The sequence below is a fragment of the Bos indicus x Bos taurus genome, chromosome X (genome assembly GCF_003369695.1).
Source record: "Bos indicus x Bos taurus breed Angus x Brahman F1 hybrid chromosome X, Bos_hybrid_MaternalHap_v2.0, whole genome shotgun sequence".
Classification (NCBI taxonomy): domain Eukaryota; kingdom Metazoa; phylum Chordata; class Mammalia; order Artiodactyla; family Bovidae; genus Bos; species Bos indicus x Bos taurus.
The window spans coordinates 141,781,517-141,802,928 of NC_040105.1; the positions used below are offsets into that span (position 1 = coordinate 141,781,517).

Genomic DNA, 21,412 nt, shown 5'->3' on the forward strand with positions numbered 1-21,412 from the left:
AAAACACTCTCCCACATAAATCATAGCAGGATCCTCTATGACCCACCTCCCAGAATATTGGAAATAAAAGCAAAAATAAACAAATGGGACCTAATTAAAATTAAAACCTTCTGCACAACAAAGGAAACTATAAGCAAGGTGAAAAGACAGCCTTCAGAATGGGAGAAAATAATAGTAAATGAAGCAACTGACAAAACATTAACCTCAAAAATATACAAGCAATGCCTGCAGCTCAATTCCAGAAAAATAAACGACCCAATCAAAAAATGGGCCAAAGAACTAAACAGACATTTCCACAAAGAAGACACACACATGCCTAACAAACCATGAAAAGATGCTCAACATCACTCATTATCAGAGAAACACAAATCAAAACCACAATGAGGTACCATTTCATGCCAGTCAGAATGGCTGCTATCCAAAAGTCTACAAGCAAAAAATGCTGGAGAGGGTGTGGAGAAAAGGGAACCCTCCTACACTGTTGGTGGGAATGCAAACTAGTACAGCCACCATGGAGAACAGTGTGGAGATTCCTTAAAACACTGGAAATAGAACTGCCATACGACCCAGCAATGCCACTTCTGGGCAGACACACCGAGGAAACCAGAATTGAAAGAGACAGGTGTACCCCAATGTTCATCGCAGCACTATTTATAATAGCCAGGACATGGAAGCAACCTAGATGTCCATCAGCAGATGAATGGATAAGAAAGCTGTGGTACATATACACAATGCGGTATTACTCAGCCATTAAAAAGAATGCATTTGAATCAGTTCTAGTGAGTTGGATGAAACTGGAGCCTATTATACAGACTGAAGTAAGCCAGAGAGAAAAAGACAAATACAGTATAATAACACATAAATATGCAATTTAGAAAGATGGTAACAGTAACCCTGTATGCAAGACAGCAAAAGAGACACAGATGTAAAGAACAGTCTTTTGGACTCTGTGAGAGAGGGCGAGCGTGGGATGATTTGGGAACATGGCATTGAAACATGTATATTATCATATGTGAAATGAATCACCAGTCCAGGTTCGATGCATGATACAGGATGTTCGGCGCTGGTGCACCGGGATGACCCAGAGGGATTGTATGCGGAGGGAGGTGGGAAGGGTGTTCAGGATGGGGAACACATGTATACCCAGGGCAGATTCATGTCAATGTATGGCAAAACCAATCCAATATTGTAAAGTAATTAGCCTCCAATTAAAATAAATAAATTTATATTAAAAAATCAAAGTGAAGAGAAATGAAATGAAGTCGCTCAGTCGTGTCTGAATCTTTGCAACTCCATGGATGCCAGGCTCCTCCCTCCATGGGATTTTCTAGGCAAGAGTACTGGAGTGGGTTGCCATTTCCTTCTCCAGGGAACTTCCCAACCCAGGGATCGAACCCAGGTCTCCCACATTGTATACAGACACTTTACTATCTGAGCCACCATGGAAGTAAAAAAAAATCAAAAATAAACTCAAGATGGATTAAAGGTCTAAACATAAGACCAGAAACTATAAAACTTCTAGAGGAGAACATAGGCAAAACACTCTCAAACATAAACCACAGCAGGATCCTCTATGACCCACCTCCCAGAATATTGGAAATAAAGGCAAAAATAAACAAATGGGACCTAATTAAAATTAAAACCTTCTGCACAACAAAGGAAACTATAAGCAAGGTGAAAAGACAGCTTTAAGAATGGGGGAAAATAATAGAAAATGAAGCAACTGACAAAACATTAACCTCAAAAATATACAAGCAATGCCTGCAGCTCAATTCCAGAAAAATAAACGACCCAATCAAAAAATGGGCCAAAGAACTAAACAGACATTTCTGCAAGAAGACATACACATGCCTAACAAACCATGAAAAGATGCTGAACATCACTCATTATCAGAGAAAAGCAAATCAAAACCACAATGAGGTACCATTTCACACCAGTCAGAATGACTGCTATCCAAAAGTCTACAAGCAAAAAATGCTGGAGAGGGTGTGGAGAAACTGGAACACTCTTACACTGTCGGTGGGAATGCAAACTAGTACAGCCACCATGGAGAACAGTGTGGACATTCCTCAAAAAACTGGAAATAGTACTGCTGTACGACCCAGCAATCCCACTTCTGGGCATACACACCAAGGAAACCAGAATTGAAACAGACACGTGTACCTCAATGTTCATCTCAGCACTGTTTATAATAGCCAGGACATGGAAGTAAGCTAGATGTCTATCACCAGACTAATGGATAAGAAAGCTGTGGTTCACATACACAATGGAGTATTACTCAGCCATTAAAATGAATACATTTGAATCAGTCCTAATGAGGTGGATGAAACTGTGGAGCCTATTATACAGACTGAAGTAAGCCAGAAAGAAAAACACCAATACAGTATACTAACACATATATATGGAATTTAGAAAGATAATAACAATAACTCTGTGTGCGAGACAGCAGAAGAGACACAGATGTAAAGAACAGTCTTTCAACTCTGTGGGAGAGGGCGAGGGTGGGATGATTTGGGAGAATGGCATTGAGACATGTATATTATCATATGTAAAATGAATCACCACTCCATGTTTGATGCATGAGACAGGGTGCTCGGGGCTGGTGCACTGGGATGACCCAGCGGGATGGGTTGGGGAGGTTGGTGGGAGGTTTGTTCAGGATTGGGAACACATGTATACCTCGGCCAGATTCATGTCAATGTATGGCAAAACCAATAGAATATTGTAAAGTAAAATAAATAATTAATTAAATTAAAAAAAATAATCAACATGGACATACTGTGTATCTCAATGGACTCTACTCAATAGTATATAATATTTTATATGGGAAAAGAGTTTGAGAAAGAGTGGCTGTATGTATAACTGATTCACTGTGCTAAACATATGAAACTAACACAGCATTGTAAATCAACTATATTCCAATATAAAATAAAAATAGAAAACCAAGATGAAAAAAAAAAATTCAAATATAAGCTAGGGTTCTGCATTTTATCTGCCAATGCAAATTTCCCATTTTTCAAAATCAACAAGATTAAAATGTTGATGCATTTTTAAAATTTCAAATTTCTGTACATTTGTTCTTTTATGTAATGCTTCTTTTTAGTCATAAAATTATGATTGGCATTTTGAAAATTCAAGGAATTCATAAAAGTCCAAAGTAAAAAGAACAAAGTTACTCATATGTCATGAAGATGAAATAATCAGTGCTGATGATATTGATGAACCTTCCCTCTGACATCCCTGTACACACAAAGATGAAGAAGAAAGGGTGAATGGGTTGTGTATGCTGCAGGAGAATCTATTAAGACTGGAATTATACCACATACAAAATAAAGAGTATTATATTTAAATTCTACTTCATTTAACAGAAGAAAAAGAAGCAAAGGAGATGGAAAGAACTACTGAACTTCAGGAAAATGTTCTTGACCACATGAGGGACCAAACGGGATTCATAAAATTCCCTTTTTCTTCTCCAGCCTGTTGTTACCTCATCCCTGATGCATAATGTTTCTTAAAACTCTCCCAAGATGCATGGTTATCATTAATAACAGCTACAAGATGTGCCAGCAAGTATGACCATGTCAGTGGGACCTGGTTCATTACCATGAGACTTCCTGTCCTGGCCACTCATGATGTCTTAGTCCTCACTGGTCATAAATTTAAGATCAGAACTAGGTAAGCAGAGTGAAGTATCAACTTAGAGAAACTCCCAGGCAGGGAGTCCAAAGAGAGGAGAGACCAAAGCATGTCTGGGAGCAGGACTTACAATGAGAAATAACAGAGCAGAACAGTGGCATCCACGATTGTTAGCTTTAGGTGTGTTTTCAGTTATATTCTTGTGCTCCAGAAAAATGAAAACTGATTTAATGTTAGCTTCTCAGGCAAAGATGGCAAATTGGCAACTGCAGCCCAAGTCTATTCTGCAGACCTATTTTGGCTAGCCAGCACACTTTTCGAGAAAATATATTTCAGTTAGTTGCCAACACTTTAAAAATGGAAGGATTCATATAAACATTTTGAGGGACAATTCTGGTGATCCAATGGTTGAGACTCTGCTCTTCTAATGCAGAGGGCTCGAGTTCAATCTCTGGTCAGGGAGCTAAGAGCTCACATGCCATGTGGCTCAGCCAAAAAAATGAAAAAAAAAAACTATTAAAATTTTTAAAATTTAGGGCCAATCTTGAAAAACTGGAAAATACGGCAGTCCTGGCCCAACATTCCTGCCCAGCAACACTGAGCTGGCGCTATCTACTGACCACCTTCTTTGGAAACAGTCTTCTCTAATTTGCCAGTCCCCATGCTCCTTGCTGTTATATTAGTAGTACCAGCCTGGCTTTGTCAGCATTTGAGTCTGTAACTCTGATCATTCAAAAACATGGTTTTTTATTATGCAAAATGTTGAACATATGTAAAAGCAGAAAGAATCTTAGGATGAATTCCAAGTACTCATCACTTGGTGTCAACAATTATTTATAGCCAATGTTGTTTCATCAACACCTTAATCAATTCTCCAACACATTTGCATCTGCCATGGAATTATTTAAAGGCAAATCTAGACATCACATCATCTCATCTGTAAATATTTCAGTGTGTGTCTCTGAAAGAACCAGAATGTGTGATTCCTAATTGGGCCTCTTTCCATTTTGCCACCTATTCCACAGGTAATACACTGAGGGGATGAGGATATATTACGGAGTAACAGTAATGAACATTTCCGAGGGCTTCTTCTGTGGCTAGACATTGTGCTATGTACTTGTGTACATTATGTCATTTATTCCTCTCTTCAATTCTATGATAAAGATATCACTATTACTCCTATTTTATAGTCTCCACACAGAAGTTCTCCCTCATATATATGCATACATATACCTATGCACATATTTATTTATATATATATATGAGACATTTATATGTTACTTATAAATTATCCATATATATATATTTAATTGTATACATAGACTAGAAGAAGTGATTCAGTTCTATTTTTTTTTCCTTTAGAATATCGTGTTCCCTGTGGCAATAGCAAATTTCCAGAAGTTGGAGTTTACATATACCACTTTTCACTCACAAAGACCCAAAATTCGAAACTTATTCTCCAAACATTGAAAAGGTAGCAAAAACACACAATTTCAGAATGTCTATGACAAAGGTGTGCAAGTCCGGAAGCAGGTTTTAGAATGGCTGCCTCAACAATTTCTTCAAGTTTACTGACCTATATTCTGGCTTCACGCACACACATGCATCTTGCAAATTCCTTTCTGAGGGAAGAAAACCACAAATATCCAGTGTTTGAAGTTGTAGATGAAATGAAATACACCATGTTCCATTCATGCTTGCTTTTTGGGGGGTGGGAAACAAAGCAAGACCTTAGTTCCCAGACCAGGGATTGAATCCAGCCGGCCCCCTGCAGTAGAAGCACAAAGTCCTAACCACCAGACCCCCAGGGAAATCCTCATGCTTACTTTCAAATATCTATCCCACAACTCTTCACCCCCACTACATTGTTCCGTAATATCCAGATTGTGGCCTTGCTTTAGTAATGTTTTTCTCTCCACATTAAATTTCAAGGAACCCGGGACTTCCCTGGCAGCCCAGTGGTTAAGATTCCACGCTTCCACTGCAGGGGGCAGGGGTCTGATCCCTGGGCGGGGAACTAAAGATCCCACATAAATAAATAAATTTCAGGGACCCCAAAACTCAGGATTCCAGATAAATGATATTTTTGTTTGTTGTATCACAGCATTGTAAATCAACTATACTTCAGTAAAAAATTTTCAAAAAATAAAGAAAATGAGGATAATGATATCTGCTGAGAAAAACACTTTTGCAATTTTTTTAAATCAAAAATATTATGAACAAATTATCAAAATTTTAAATCAGGACAGGATCTGACCCTTCACTGGACAACTGGCCACGCCTTACTCTCCTCACCCTGATCAGGACCTTGGTTTGAATCAGACACTGTTTACAAAAATTTAGCATCAAGCCAAAGTTTGGCCACTTGATTCATTGTAATGCTGCGTGAAAATATCTACCCTGGTGCCAGGAAGAATGGCCTCCACTCTGGTGCCCAAGGACAATTTTTTATATAAAATTTACATAATTTATTTAAAATATTTTAAAATTCTTTTGAGGCTGACAAGATTTATTAAAGACATTCTCTTTAAAGCATTTCTTGGGAATTCCCTGGCGGTTAGGATTCCACACTGTCATTGCAGAGGGCCTAGGTTCAGTCCCTGGTGGGGGAACTAAGATCCCACAAGCTGGACGGTGCAGCCCCAAAATTAAACGGATATGCACTTCTTATCAGTGGCCTTAAGAGCCCCTAGTTGGCCTTTGGCTCAGAAAGGGACGAAAGAGGCTCCAGGAGAAAGAATGAGGCTTGGGCCCTGCCAGTGCTCCCCGGAAGGTGGGCACCGTCTGAGTGGACCACTTACCTTGAAACTTGTCCAAGCGGGTTGTAAAACGCTCTTCCGCTCCTGTTGTTGCAATGGAATGTAAGTGGCGCAGTAGAGGGACTGCTGCCTGTCCCCAGGCTCCGTGGGCTTCAACCCAGCGCCCTCAGGGTGCTCTTTGTCCGTGGGGCCAGGAGCTCCTGCACTGTTTGAGGTGGTTGCGGCTGCTCTTAGATTTGGACTGTATTTCTGTCGTCTCGTTTTTCCTGCAGATCGCTGGATTACAGGAGGAACTGCATCTGGAAAGGAGGAAAGGCACCTAGATCAGGGCACTGGATGCTAGGGTTCAAGGGCAGGAGCAGGCATGCGAGCCCGGAACTGAGAGCAGCAGAGGCAGGAGCTCTGCATCCTGTCTCCTCCCTGCCCTAGGGAAAGGTCGTTTCCTGGAGTTCTGTAAAGCGCAGGTCACCGTCCAGGCACGGACCATGCACTTCTTCCCAGTGCTCTGGGACTCCCATCCGGTTTCATCGCGGCTGCACTGGCCGGGAGTTCCCTGTGCTCAGGGCTGTGGATGGGGGCTCCGTGCTGAGTTCTCAGGAAATGCCTGGTCACATCTAGAGGTGTAAGCAGAAGCCAAGTGGGGGTCTCTTGGGGTGTTTGGTCTCAGTTGACAGAGTGTCAACCTCAGGTTCAGCCTCAGGCTTATATATTTATAAAGAATTGTATATTATTTTACACCATGCTCACCTGTTCATATACTAGTATTGTTACACAAGCAAAAAGTAAACTTCTATCTTACTTGCATCTTATAAATTTTCAGATCTGTTACAGCAATTAGCTGACATTAAATGATGTAAACTTTTTTTAAAGAATTTTATTTTATATAATATAAATATAATTCATATATAAATATTTAAGTGAAAGTCACTCAGTCATGTCTGACTCTTTGTGACCCCATGGACTGTAGCCCTCCAGGCTCCTCCGTCCATGGAATTTTCCAGCCTAGAATACTAGAGTGGGTTGCCATTCCCTTCTCCAGGGGGATCTTCCCCACTCAGGGATTGAACCGACGCCTCTGGCATTGCAGGCAGATTCTTTACTGTCTGAGCCACCAGGGAAGCCCCACAGTATGGGACACGTGCTAGGAGCAGCACTCAGCCACTCTCTATTACATCCAAACATTATTTTATAACTTATCAACAACTTAGTGTTGTTCTTATTTAGTCTCTCAGTCGTGTCTGACTCTTTGTGACCCCATGGACTGTATCCCTCCAGGCTCCTCTGGCCATAGGATTTCCCAGGCAAGAATACTGGGGTGGATTACATTCCCTTCCCCAGGAGATCTTCCCCACCCAGGAATCAAACCCGGGTCTCCTGCATTGCAGGTGGATTCTTTACCATAGTTATATAATTATTGAACTATTTAAATATATATGTTTTCAATGTCTATATAAATCAAAGGTTCGTCTAGTCAAGGCTATGGTTTTTCCTGTGATCATGTATGGATGTGAGAGTTGGACTTTGAAGAAGGCTGAGCACCGAAGAATTGATGCTTTTGAACTGTGGTGTTGGAGCAGACTCTTGAGGGTCCCTTGGACTGCAAGGAGATCCAACCAGTCCATTCTGAAGGAGATAAGCCCTGGGTGTTCTTTGGAAGGAATGATGCTAAAGCTGAAACTCCAGTACTTTGGCCACCTCATGCGAAGAGTTGACTCATTGGAAAAGACTCTGATGCTGGGAGGGATTGGGGGCAGGAGGAGAAGGGGACAACAGAGGATGAGATGGCTGGATGGCATCACTGACTCGATGGACATGAGTCTGAGTGAACTCTGGGAGTTGGTGATAGACAGGGAGACCTGGCGTGCTGTGATTCATGGAGTCGCAAAGAGTCGGACACGATTGAGAGACTGATCTGATAAATTAAAATATAAATATAAAATATGGTTTATTGATATAATTTCATTTTATAAATATTTTATACATTATTTATATATTTATAAAATATAATTTTATTATATAAAATATATTTATTATATAAAATATAATTTGAGACTGACAAGATTTATTAACAACATTCTTTTTATAACATTTCTTATCAATGCACTATATATATATATAGGGCTTCCCAGGTGGCTCAGTGGTAAAGAGTCCTCCTGCCAATGTAGGAGACACGGGTTCCATCTGTGGGTCAGGAAGATCCCCTGGAGGAGGAAAATGGCTCCAGTATTCTTTCCTGGAGAGTCCCATGGACGGAGGAACCTTGCAGGCTACAGTCCATAGAGGTTACTAAGAGTCATACACGACTGAGCGACTGAGCACGCGTGCACAAAATTTTACAAAGCCATCAAAAGGTTTCTGATCCACGAAGTCCTGAGTTTAGAAAGCAGAAGGGTGTATGGGGCGGTGTGTGCATGTGCACTGAATGGGGCTCTGAATGAATGTTGGAGCTTAGACTTGGTGGGGTCTCTGCCCAGAAGAAGGAGCTCTATTTGATTTTACAAGCTGATTTGGGCACACAGAGGAAACAGGAGAAGATTTCAGTCTAGTCTTGGAGAAGTTTGGAGGTGACTTTCAACCCAGCTCTCCATACCTTGCAGCCAGTAATCCTAAAGAAAGGTGAAAGTGTTAGTCTCTCAGTCGTGTCCAACTCTTTGTGACCGCATGGACTGTAGCCCACCAGAATCCTCTGTCCATGGGATTTTCCAGGCAAGAATACTGGAGTGGGTTACCATTCCCTTCTCCAGGAGGATCTTCCCCACCGAGGGATCAAACCCAGGTCTCCTGCATTATAGGCAGATTCTTTACCACCTGAGCCACGAGGGAAGCCCCAGTAATCCTAAAAGAGATAGTAATTCAATAGAAATGATTTGTTGGAGGCTGCTTGCTTTGAATATTTGCAGTGATGCTGAAATCAAAGCCCTCATGCTACCTGGAGCTTTGAGAGCAGGATCTTGGGGCAGGGTTTGTCCAGCACTCTGGGTGCTCAGATGTACTCTGCCAGAAACCAAATGCACCCCTTGAGAAAGTCCAAGTGCCCAGAGTTTTGGTGATGAATCCATATCAGAGTACAAGTGTAGACCCCTGCCCAGTGCTTAGTATCCCCAAGAATGCTTACATGGGGTCCTTCCCAATTAATGCTATAATGAAGAAAAATGATTTAATATTTGGAAAGCATTTAGAACAATGCCTTATGCATAGTAAGCACTACCCAAGTGTTAAAGAAATATATGTGAAATGAAAATTTTGTGCCCATTTTCAAAGATTTATCACTTTCGACAAAAGTTATTTTAGTGGTGTATATGGGACAGTGTTAATAGGATTATACAAAAGGCAATAGTTTGCTGTGACTCTAGATGGATAGAATTGTGGAATTTCAAGTCCACCTGGACAATTCCTAAGAACTAATCTTGTGTATTTAACTTATATGCAGAGTACATCATGAGAAATGCTGGACTGGAGGAAGCACAAGCTGGAATCAAGATTGCCGGGAGAAATATCAATAACCTCAGATATGCAGATGACACCACCCTTATGGCAGAAAGTGAAGAAGAACTAAAGAACCTCTTGATGAAAGTGGAAGAGGAGAGTGAAAAATTGGCTTAAAACTCAACATTCAGAAAACTAAGATCATGGCATCTGGTCCCATCACTTCATGGGAAATAGATGAGGAAACAGTGGAAACAGTGGCTGACTTTATTTTTCTGGGCTCCAAAATCACTGCAGATGGTGATTGCAGCCATGAAATTAAAAGACGCTTACTCCTTGGAAGGAAAGTTATGACCAACCTAGACAGCATATTAAAAAGCAGAGACATTACTTTGCCAACAAAGGTCTGTCTAGTCAAGCTTATGGTTTTTCCAGTGGTCATGTATGGATGTGAGAGTTGGACTATAAAGAAATCTGAGTGCAAAAGAATTGATGATCTTGAACTGTAGTGTTGGAGAAGACTCTTGAGAGTCCCTTGGACTGCAAGGAGATCCAACCAGTCCATCCTAAAGGAGATCAGTCCTGGGTGTTCATTGGAAGGACTGATGTTGAAGCTGAAACTCCTATACTTTGGCCACCTGATGCAAAGAGCTGACTCATTTGAAAAGACCCTGATGCTGGGAAAGATTGAGGGCAGGAGGAGAAGGGGACGACAGAGGATGAGATGGTTGGATGGCATCACCGACTCGATGGACTTGGGTTTGTGTGGACTCCGGGAGTTGGTGATGGACAGGGAGGCCTGGTGTGCTGCGATTCATGGTGTCGCAAAGAGTCGGACACGTCTGAGCAACTGAGCTGAACTAAATCTTGTGTAAACATCTGATCTGGCTCAGTGTCCAGAAAAATAAAGGACTTGTCCAATACTCAGAACTGGTTGCTTCTTAGCCTACGCCTTCTGATGTTCTGAAAGCCTCATCTTTGATTAAGTACAGTGATAGAAGCCTTTGAATAAGTTAGAAGAATCTTCAGGGGAAAATAAACACTGGGCAGAATCTGCTAGTCTGAGATTGATTACCTTTGACTAGGCAAGAGAGACCCTTTCTGTTGGCAAAATAGAGTGCTATTAGGACAAGCAAAGGGCTTTGAGCACAGAATTAGGCCCTGGGGGAGAAAAGGTGAAGAGGGGCAGTGTAGGGAGATTCACAGTGAGGGCATACTGGCTACAAGCCTCCACTCACAATTCAGGATATCAGGAAGCTTAGTCTATGTGGGCCTCTTTCTGCATAATACAGACTCATAATTACACAGCCTCCCCTACCCCTGCCCCCAATAAGCCAAATCCCAAAGAAAAACCCTTAGAGAGTCTGCCATGAGGAAAGACATGCAGACACTTTCTAAGGGTGGACAACTTATACACCCTTTATTTTGGGGGAGACAGTATGTACTCTGAAGTGGTGTTCTATTCTTTTTTATACTTCCTGCATATATTTACAGATATTAGTTATTTGTTTGGGTTTTTTTTTTAAGTTTTTGGCACATTAAATGGAAAAGCAGGGACTTCCCTAGTGGTCCAATGGCTAAGACTTTGTGCTCCTAAGGCAGGAGGCTCGGGTTCGGATCCCTGGTGGGTAAACGATCAATAGATCCCACATGCTGCAGCTAAGAGTTTGTATGCCGAAACTAAAAGATCCCGCATGCTGCAATGAAGATGGAGAATCCTGAGTGTGGCAACTAAGACCCAGTGCAGCCAAATAAATAAATATTTTTAAAAAATAAAATAGTGTTTTAATAAATAAAAAAATAAATAGAGAGGCAGACCAGTTGAGTCAGTTGCTAGCTAGAGACAATGCTGGAGACCATGGTTTTCATGGTGATTCAGAGCAGAGAAAGGCCCCTGCCCTTTGCAGCATCCAGGGCATCAGCACAACAGGACTTGACCACTTGCCCCTTTAACTGACTGACACCCACTGGGCTAAATGTGATCCTTGGGTTCTATCCTCAGTTAAGAAAGAGGAAGGAGGGAAAAAAATGATGAGATGAGGGAAAAAAAGAGAAAACAGGAAGAAATACACATTATGGGGAGAAAAAAACACCAATAATGTAAAGGAGGCAATCAGGAGAGCAAGGCCAAAGCCTGACTTGCCATGTGTTGTGGGCCGGGCATGAACCTGTCTGACTCTTAGCTTCTTCACCTAACTGCTTATGTGGGGCATTCGTTAAAAAAATAAAAAAGTGATTAAAGTAGGAAATGTGTGGTCATTCGTGAAGTTTTATTATTCCCGCCTCTATTGATCCTCACAACACCTCGTTTCACTTGGTAGTTATAATTGTTATCCTCGTTTTAAAGATAATTGAACCAAGGCAAAGAATAAGCAGCTCACCAGATTAGCCAGCTTGCCCGTGAATGAACAAAGCTACGGTTTAGATGCATGCAGTCATTCTGGCTCCAGAGCCATTGCTTTCATAAATTGGTTCCATCAGATTATGATTCCCATCTACCTTTGCTTAGAATGTGGCTCCATTTCTAATTTTTTATTTAAAAATTAACATTATATTAAATTTAACTTTAAATTTTTAAATAAAAATATTACCATGACTGTAGGGCAATAGTCCTTGGGGTCCCTAAGAGTCGGACACGACTGATAGACTTCACTTTCACTTTTCACTTTCATGCATTGGAGAAGGAAATGGCAACCCACTCTAGTGTTCTTGCCTGGAGAATCCCAGGGACGGGGGAGCCTGGTGGGCTGCCGGCTATGGGGTTGCACAGAGTCGGACACGACTGAAGTGACTTAGCAACAGCAGCAGCAGGGCAATAGTTACCTGGGATACACGGGTGCCTGGAGGTTAGATAACACTGGAGGACACCTTCGGCCGTGGAGGAGGGCATGATAACCCACTCCAGTATTCTTGCCTGGATAATCCCATGGACAGAGGAGCCTGGCAGGGCTACAGTCCATAGGGTCTCAAAGAGTCAGACACAACTGAAGGGACTTAGCATGCACGCATGCACACCCCCTGAAGTGTCACAGATGTCCTAGCTAGTCTAATGCAAACCATGAGGAGAACCTGTGTAGGTCTCTCATGTAATAACTGCTCCAAGGCCAAAAATCATCACACAGAATCTATCCAAGAGATGAGGAGGCCTGCATAATCCAGCAAGAGTTAGTCTGAGGATGGAATATCTTGGTTAAAGTCAGGGAGGCTGTAGGATTGCCATCTCTTGACATATTTTTTAAAGTAAATTGTTCAATTGCCCCCTTTTAGATGATTTCTTAGACATTCTCCAGAAACATGAGGCAGGGGGCACTTATCTATCAGGCACAGCAAATGAGGTGCTTAAGCCCTGTGATCCTACAAAAATAATTAAATTTCTTTCATAAAAGGATGCTGAAGACAATGGTGGTTGTGACGGTAAAAACAGGATAAATCATATATGATACTAAGCATAGGGCCTATTATGAGAAGCTATTTTGAATATTCAGGATATTAACACCTCCCAGAGCATCTACAAAACACAACTTGAAGGGGGAACCATAGTGTTCTCAATCTGGCCTGGATCTCTTTTATTTGACAATAAATAAAATGTAATTTTGTCCTAAGCCAGAGATTGGAATGCTATTCCTATCGAAAGGGAGGGGGAAAGGGGGAAATTCACCTGGGTTCCCAGTAGGAGCTCAGCACAGGACGGACTGAACTTGTGCAGAAGACCTGCACCAGAGATGCTGGGCTGGAGCACAGCAACAGATGCTAACTGCACTGTGCTGTTGTGAGCCCGTGCAAGGCAAACGTTCTTGGATACACTAAGCCCAGGGCTGTGGTGCACACCTGCACTCTGATGTGCATACATTGCTAAAACCCTGGAGTGCTTATATTTTCTCAGCTGTAGGGAGTTTCTTGCAGAGCTTATCTGTCCCAGAATCCTTTGCAGTCCAGCTGCGAGATCTTGCTCCCAGCAATGGCAGGAACATGGCGTGCTCTGGAGAAACTCAGAGAAAGCAGTACCCTAGTTAATTGTTTCACCTTCATCACTAGCCCGTGGCATGTGCAGGCTTCCAAATATTAAAGGTTGGACCCTGTAACAGACTGCAAACTTTCCCACAAGGGCTCTTACTATTACTGTGAGGTCTCATGCCTCCCACCCTTCCCCTACTCCTCCCCTCAAAATCAGCTTGCATTACCCAGGATAGCCCCTTCCTCAGGGTGGACACTCTGCAAGTGGGGAGTAGTGAACTGAACTGTAAACCAAAGCCCCAATTCCACAACACCCGTGCTCCCACCAGCACACTGATATTCCTGGGTGTCCCCATTTGGGGGCCACGCCCCAGCGCTTTCGCGCCTAAGCAAGTCTCACCCCTAGTGGCTAGCGGTAAAAAGAGAGCCAATAGCAATCGTTCAAGGCGGAGCGCGGAGTGGGGGGGGTGAACCCAGCCCAGACCTTTATATACCGTACCAGGCACAGGCCCGAGGCGCTCGAGCTCTTTGCACTCAGCAGAGCTCGTAGAGGCACCGAGCTTCCACAGCGCACCAGCCATGGAGCCTCTGACCGGGGAGCACCAGTGTGGCCCCTACTGCCTGAGAGCTTGCACTTTGGATGTAAGACCTGCATTTGTGGAGGATCTAGTGCCAGAAGACAAAGAAGGCTGCTCGGTGGAAGGAGGAGGTCTGAGCTTCGTGGGTAACATGAATTACATGAACCTCCTCAACATGGGCTACTGGAACCAAGGTGGCACCTGGAACCACCAGCGTCGCAATGGCCACCAGGAGCCAGAGCAGGAGGCAGCTGAGGAACCAGCTGAGGAGCAAGCTGAGGAGCCAGGCTTGGTGATGGCTGTCGCCAAGGCCGAGCAGCCGGAGAGCCCGCCGCACCGTCGCAGGCAGAACAGGAAGTTCACGGGCCCGCAGCTGCGGGAGTTGGAGGACCTCTTCCAGGAGACTGAGTACCCGGACTTACTCACCAGGTACGTGGCGGGCTCTGGGGGCGCTGGGTCCCAGTGGGTTTGGGCTCATTTAAGTGTCCAGTTCAGTAGTGTTAAGGATATTAATATTGTTGGGCAAGCAAGCTGCAGAATTTTTTATCTTGCAAAACTAAAACTGGATGTGGAAGGCAAGCCACCATCCACCTCCCCCACCCCCTCAAGCCTCTGAGGACCATGTTTCTTTCTACTTTCTCTTTATATGAATTTCACTACTCTGGGTGCTTCATATAAGTGGAGTTGTACAGTGTTTGTCTTGTTGTAACTGGTTTATTTCACTTAGTATAATGTCCTCAGTATTCATCCATGTTGGAGCACATGTCGAAATTTCCTTCCTTTTTAGGGCTGAGTAATATTCCATTATACATGGATACTGCTGTTTATCTGTTCCTTTACTAATGAGCACTTGGGTTGCTTTTACCTTTTGGCTATTGTGAATAACGCTGCTATGAGCATGGGTGTGCAAATAACTGACTCACTGTTTTCAATTCTTTGAGGTTTATACCCAGAAATGGAATTGCTGAATCATATGGTAATTCCGATTTTAGGGTGTGGTTTTTTATTTTTTTTCCTTTTGAGCTACTGTTCTCTTTTCCATAGTGGCTGCACCATTTTACATTCCCACTCGGAGTGTACAAGGATTCTAATTTGTGCACATTCTTGCCAATGCTTTTTTTGTTTGTTTTTTGATTATTAGTCGTCTTAATGAATGTGAAGTGGTATCTCATTGTGATGTTGATCTGCATTTCCCTGTTTAGTGATGTTGAACATCCTTTAATGTGCTTATTCAAATCCTTTGCCCATTTTATGCTTTATAAAACTAATATATTTATTTTTCTGAATTTGTATTGTAGTAAAATACACATAATATAAAATTTGCTATCTTTACCATTTAAAATTTTTTTCATTTATATATTTTGAACTTGGTCTTAGTTGCATAGGACTTTTCTCTAGAGGCTGAGGCAGAGGGGGTCGGGGTGCGCGCTACTCTCTAAGTTGCAGTTCGCGGGCTTTTCGTTGCGCGGGCTTTTCATTACGTGGCTTTTGCTGCGGAGCGTGGGCTAGAGCGCCCCCTGGCTTCAGTAGTTTGCAGCACCTGCGCTTCAGTTCCTTCAGCTCCCAGGCTTTAGAGCACAGACTAGGTAGTTGTGGCCAGGCTTGGTTGCTCCGTGGCATGTGGAATCTTCCCTGATCCGGGATCAAACCCATTTCTCCTGCATTGGCAGGCGGAGTCTTTACCACTGAAACACCAAGGAAACCCCTTTACCATTTTTAACTGTACACTTCCATGATATTAAAATAAGTGCATTCTTATTGTGCAACTATCACCACCCTAACTGGAACTATGACCCCATTACATAGGAACAGTCTGGTCCCCCCTTCTCCCAGTCCCTGATAACCACTATTCTTCTTTCAGAGGGGGGAAGAATACAAATTTTAAAATAAGCATAAAACATATATCTATATATTTCATTTTATCTACAACTCAAATACTAAACACTTGTGGTTTTCTTTCCTCAGAAGGGAGATTGCGAGACGCTTGGGTGTGACTGCCACCAGAGTGCAGGTCAGTAAGCCTGAAAAAAACTTAGCAGGGCAGCCATTCTAAAACTTTGGGGATTTGAACACCTTGACCTGGATACTCTCGATACTCTCATGTTGTCTTTTTTATGTTGGCAAATAAGTTTTGATTTTAGTAGTCTTTGTGGGTAGCAAACTCCAGCTTATACATATTTCCTGTTACCAGAGGGAACATGATTTCCTAAAGGAAGAGAAAAAACGAAATGCTTTCCCTAATCTGTGTATAAAATTTAAATATATATATATTTACAAACATAGATACGTATATCTATATACATTGGAGAAGGCAGTGGCACCCCACTCCAGTACTCTTGCCTGGAAAATCCCATGGATGGAGGAGCCTGGTGGGCTACAGTCCATGGGGTCGCTAGGAGTTGGACACGACTGAGCGACTTCACTTTCACTTTTCATTTTCCTGCATTGGAGAAAGAAATGGCAACCCACTCCAGTGTTCTTGCCTGGAGAATCCCAGGGACAGAGGAGCCTGGTAGGCTGCCATCTATGGGGTCCCACAGAGTCGGACACGACTGAAGCGACTTCGCAGCAGCAGCAGCAGCAGCATACATGTATATGTGTATATTCAGTAAGGTTCAACTCCTCCTAACAGTGGTATCCTCTAGGGAGCACTTCTGTGTGGAGTCATGTTGGGGCTCACCCTGACTTTGGAAGTATTAAAATTAATATACAGAGGAGCAGGTTGTAAGAGGGTTCAATTGTACTAAATTATTTAAAACTCTTTGCTAAATGAGTGAATTGATAAATATCAGGGTGAGGAGTAATTTATCCACAGAACACATCATGTGAGTGACTAATAAATGTTTAGTTAAGCTGAGACTGATAGGGGAAGATAGTTTAAAAGTCTAATTGCCTGGCCCTCCTTCTTTTGTTTTTAAGTGTTTGGGATGGCAGTATAGAGAGTGGCAGCCCTAAATTTTAATTTTCTAGAATACTTGGATGTATCAATCTGAAAACATTGCTAGAATAGTCACATTATGATGAGAATGGGGGGAAAGTTTGCAAACTTTGGAAATTTGTCTAAAGAATAAAAGAGCAAAAAGAATAATTGAATTAATATTAATTGACCCAAGAAGTATGAAAAGGTTAGAGAAGAATTACAGATACTACCCAAATTCAACACTATGAATCTACTAAATGTATAAGTGAGTATTCTCTTGAGGAATTTCTAACATCTAAGGATGTTTTTCCCATTTTGGTAGGACTATTTTTTTAATTAGTTTATTTTAATTGGAGGCTAATTACTTTACAATAGTGTGGTGGTTTTTGCCACACATCGACATGAATCAGCCATGGGTGTACATGTGTCCCACCATCCTGAACCCCCCCCCACCTCCCTCCCCACCCCACTCCCCTGGATTGTCCCAGCACACCTGCTTTGAGTGCCCTGCTTCATGCATCAAACTTGCACTGGTCATCTGTTTTGCATATGGTAATACACATGTTTCAATGCTATTCTCTCATATCATCCTACACTCGCCTTGTTGGTGAAGAGGCGAGTTTTATGGAATTTGTTTGGTGAGGGGTGGGTGGCCCTCATGTCAGGGTAGATTCCTAGCTATATTAATTTTAAACACTATTCATTCCCTCAGGCAGTGATAACTAATTTGTAGGTCCTGAAATCAAAAGGTGACCAAAAAACACCATAATTTTTATCAAAGCTTTATTTGCCCGAAAAGAAAAGAAAACCAGGACGAGAGTTGATTAGCTTTGCTACAGAGTGCATGCGTGAGCCAGGGACCAGCGCTACGGAGCCGGTGGCAGGGTGCCTGAAAAGCAGCCCACCAGTCAGCTTCTTGAGTATCGGCATCCTAACACCCCAACCTGGGCCCACAGGCCTGGCTCAGGTTGGAAAGGTTAGAAGGAGGTTAGGAAGACTTTCTCAGGCTGCCCAGGCATTTGCAGAAGAAAAGAAAAAGTTTAGTGACTTGTTTTCTCCCTCCCCAGGTTTACATGGTCCTCTTTTGGTGGTATTCTGAAGAGAATATGAGCCACAGGAAACAAATCAGGGGAAAACTTAGTATTCTCATCTATTTCCAAACCGTACAGCATGAATTTTCAGTAATACATGATTTTCCACCTTTCACTTGCAAATAGAGCTATTTTGTGAAACCAGTATTGGAAATACAGACCTAATGTGAGCCTAGGGCACAACCAGCTTTGGGCTTTGATTCTGTTTACAGAGATTTGACCACTGGTGGTACATTTAGAGCCCGAGCCCCTAAAATGAGCCCTGTTACACCAGCCTGGTTTAGACTATCCATGCAGCAGAGAAACTGCAAATCCTAAGAGAGAAGAATGAAAATGAGGTCTCAGGTAGGGAAAGAGGGCCCTTTGGGTCACTTAAACTTTACAGTTTGGGAACTTTCAAAAGGATTAAATACAGTGTCAACCCCCATTAACTAGGACATTGAGAGACGGTGAAGTCTGACAGTTTCGTTGGTTTGTTTGCAAAAATAGTGGACAGACTTAATTTTCAACCCTGCCCTCCAACTATAGTTCTCCTCCCCAAAGCAACCATTCTTTGCTTCATATAAATCTTATTTTTTAGTTTTTATTGGAGTATAGTTGATTTACATTGTTGTGTTAGTTTCAGGTGTACAGCAAAGTGGTTTTGTATAAATCTTAACAGAAGTATTCAATGCATATAAAGGCAATTATGTGTATATTCTTTAAAAAATATAAATGATATTTATACACACTGTTCTTCACCTTAATAATATAACTTGCTTAGAGAGCGTTCCATGTTGATAAAAAAAATCTATATTAATATATAATGGGCAGATATTTAGGGAGGAGCCATTTAATGATCCCTTGCTCTCATTGTTGTCCACTATCTTCCAAAAATGCCTGTTCCACCTTCTTGACTTAAGAATAAGGGATGGGATTGGGACCTCCTGGTTGAGTTGCAGCACCTAGGATAACCTGCCATGCTGGACACCAACAGCTCCAGTCCAGGATCCTGGAACTCCAGCCAGAGCAGAGTGAGCTGCCTTGGTCCCAAGCCCAGGAAGATTTGTAGGGTGGGGTAGGTTGGAACATGCAGGATTGACAATGGTGACCATGGTATGCCTCTTTCCTCTATACTCTTGGGTGGCCTAAGGTTTTCAAGAGTCTTTGTTAACTTGGGTTGAGTTGATCTCAACTTAACACTACAGGCTAAAATATCAAGGCAGTGTCTAGAGCTTCAGCAACTCTCATTTCCCAGTGAGACAAGTCACAACCCACCCTGGGCTCCTTTGCCAGACCACCTTTCTAACTCTTAAGACCTTTCAGAGGACTAATGACCCCTTAGACATCCTTCTGTTTAAAAATCCAACAAGTTCCTTCCTATTAATTATGTACTTCACACCAAAGATAGGCTTTTCAAATAGCGAGCCGTTCCCCTCAGTATGACCTTAAATAGATCCACTACTTACCATGTCTAAATCCACCCCCAACAAGATGACCCTCTCCCTAGTGAGGACAGGGCAGGAGGTAGCCAGATGGCTGATGATCAGCTGTCAGAATAGAGGCCATTCTTTATCCTGTTACTGGGCATTTTATCAATAGCAAGGACCCGGTACAACGATTTATAAATTAAACCTGCATCCAATACTTGGGAAAAAATTAGAATATGAAAATCTCATCAAGAGAGATAAAAATAATAATCTTATGCCAGAACTGGGCCCACAGCAGAGCTCATTAAGAGTGAACTGAAAAGGGGGGCGGGGGTGTGGTGGTTTAATTTTCCTGAGGTACTTTAGCAAGAAGGAAATAGCATCTCCTGATGCCCTTGGAAATCTCAGTCATATAAAGTTGCAAGCTATGCTTTTTGTATTATAACATTATCTGTTCAATACCCTAAACCAATCTTCTCTCCCCTCTGATTGTAGGTTTGGTTTAAGAATAGAAGAGCCAAGAGTCGGAGAAATGAGAGAGCAGCCGTGGTTCAAGCTCCAGCACCACCTGCTGCCATGAGGCACCTTTACCTCATCCTGTTGGATGGGTCCTAAGATCCCGTCCTGGTTCTGGAGCCATAATGGAGATGGGTTCTTCTGGTGCCACTGACACCTGGGCTGCCCGTGCTGCCCATGCCACCCATACTCCTCTACTTGTATTAGCAATAAAGAGACAAATTCTCAATATATTTGACTCTGTGTATCAAATGGGGCCAGTGGGTTGTGTGTGAAAATTGTTAAGGAAATGCCATTTCAACAGAATGACAAGGTGGCCTCCTTCCAGAAGTTTCCCAAGCACCCATGGTGAGTTCGCACTGACGCATACATTCTCCATCTCTCTCATCACCCTCATCCTTATCCCCACCCTGTCCCTTTGGGACCACATACATAAGCACAATGGGGTGGCATGAGTCCCTAGTGTGAGAACAGGGTGTTTCCAGACAGGGATGAGCTCTGTTCATGCTGACAAGTTCAAGCTGAACACTGGAATCCTAAGGCCATCTTCCCTTGGGAGGCTGTTCGCAAGGATTTGTTGGAAGGTGATAGCCAAGCATTCATCCCACGTGCTCCAAATTCTGTTCACTGTCCTCTCTGGGGAGAAGATGGGGGAATAGGAGTCCTTTTGGCACATAGGTTCTGCTGCCTCAAAAGAAACATAACAGACCATCAGGCCAGAAAAAGGCATTTCTCCCTTTTTACCCTTCTCCCCCACCAGCCTGGGAAAGCATATTCTTCACTGTTTCCCAGCTCCGTTCAGTTCAGTTCAGTCACTTAGTCATGCCCGACTCTTTTCAACCCCATGAATTGCAGCACTCCAGGCCTCGCTGTCCATCACCAACTCCCAGAGTTCACCCAAACCCATGTCCATTGAGTCGGTGATGCCATCCAACCATCTCATTCTCTGTCTTCCCCTTCTCCTCCTGCCCTCAATCTTTCCCAGTATCAGGTCTTTTCAAATGAGTCAGCTCTTTGCATCAAGTGGCCAAAGTATTGGAGTTTCATTTTCAGCATCAGTCCTTCCAATGAACACCCAGGACTGATATCCTTTAGGATGGACTGGTTGGATCTCCTTGCAGTC

General features: G+C 42.7%; 1 protein-coding gene across 1 annotated transcript; it reads left to right on the forward strand.

Annotated features, from left to right (window-relative positions):
• Positions 1–14,271: 14,271 nt before the first annotated feature.
• Positions 14,272–20,433, forward strand: LOC113887924 (rhox homeobox family member 1-like). Its single transcript, XM_027535226.1, has 3 exons — positions 14,272–14,782; positions 16,319–16,364; positions 20,269–20,433. Exons 1-3 carry the CDS (start codon positions 14,355–14,357, stop codon positions 20,386–20,388), a joined length of 594 nt encoding a protein of 197 aa, XP_027391027.1. The 5' UTR covers positions 14,272–14,354; the 3' UTR covers positions 20,389–20,433.
• The last annotated feature ends 979 nt before the right edge of the window (positions 20,434–21,412 follow it).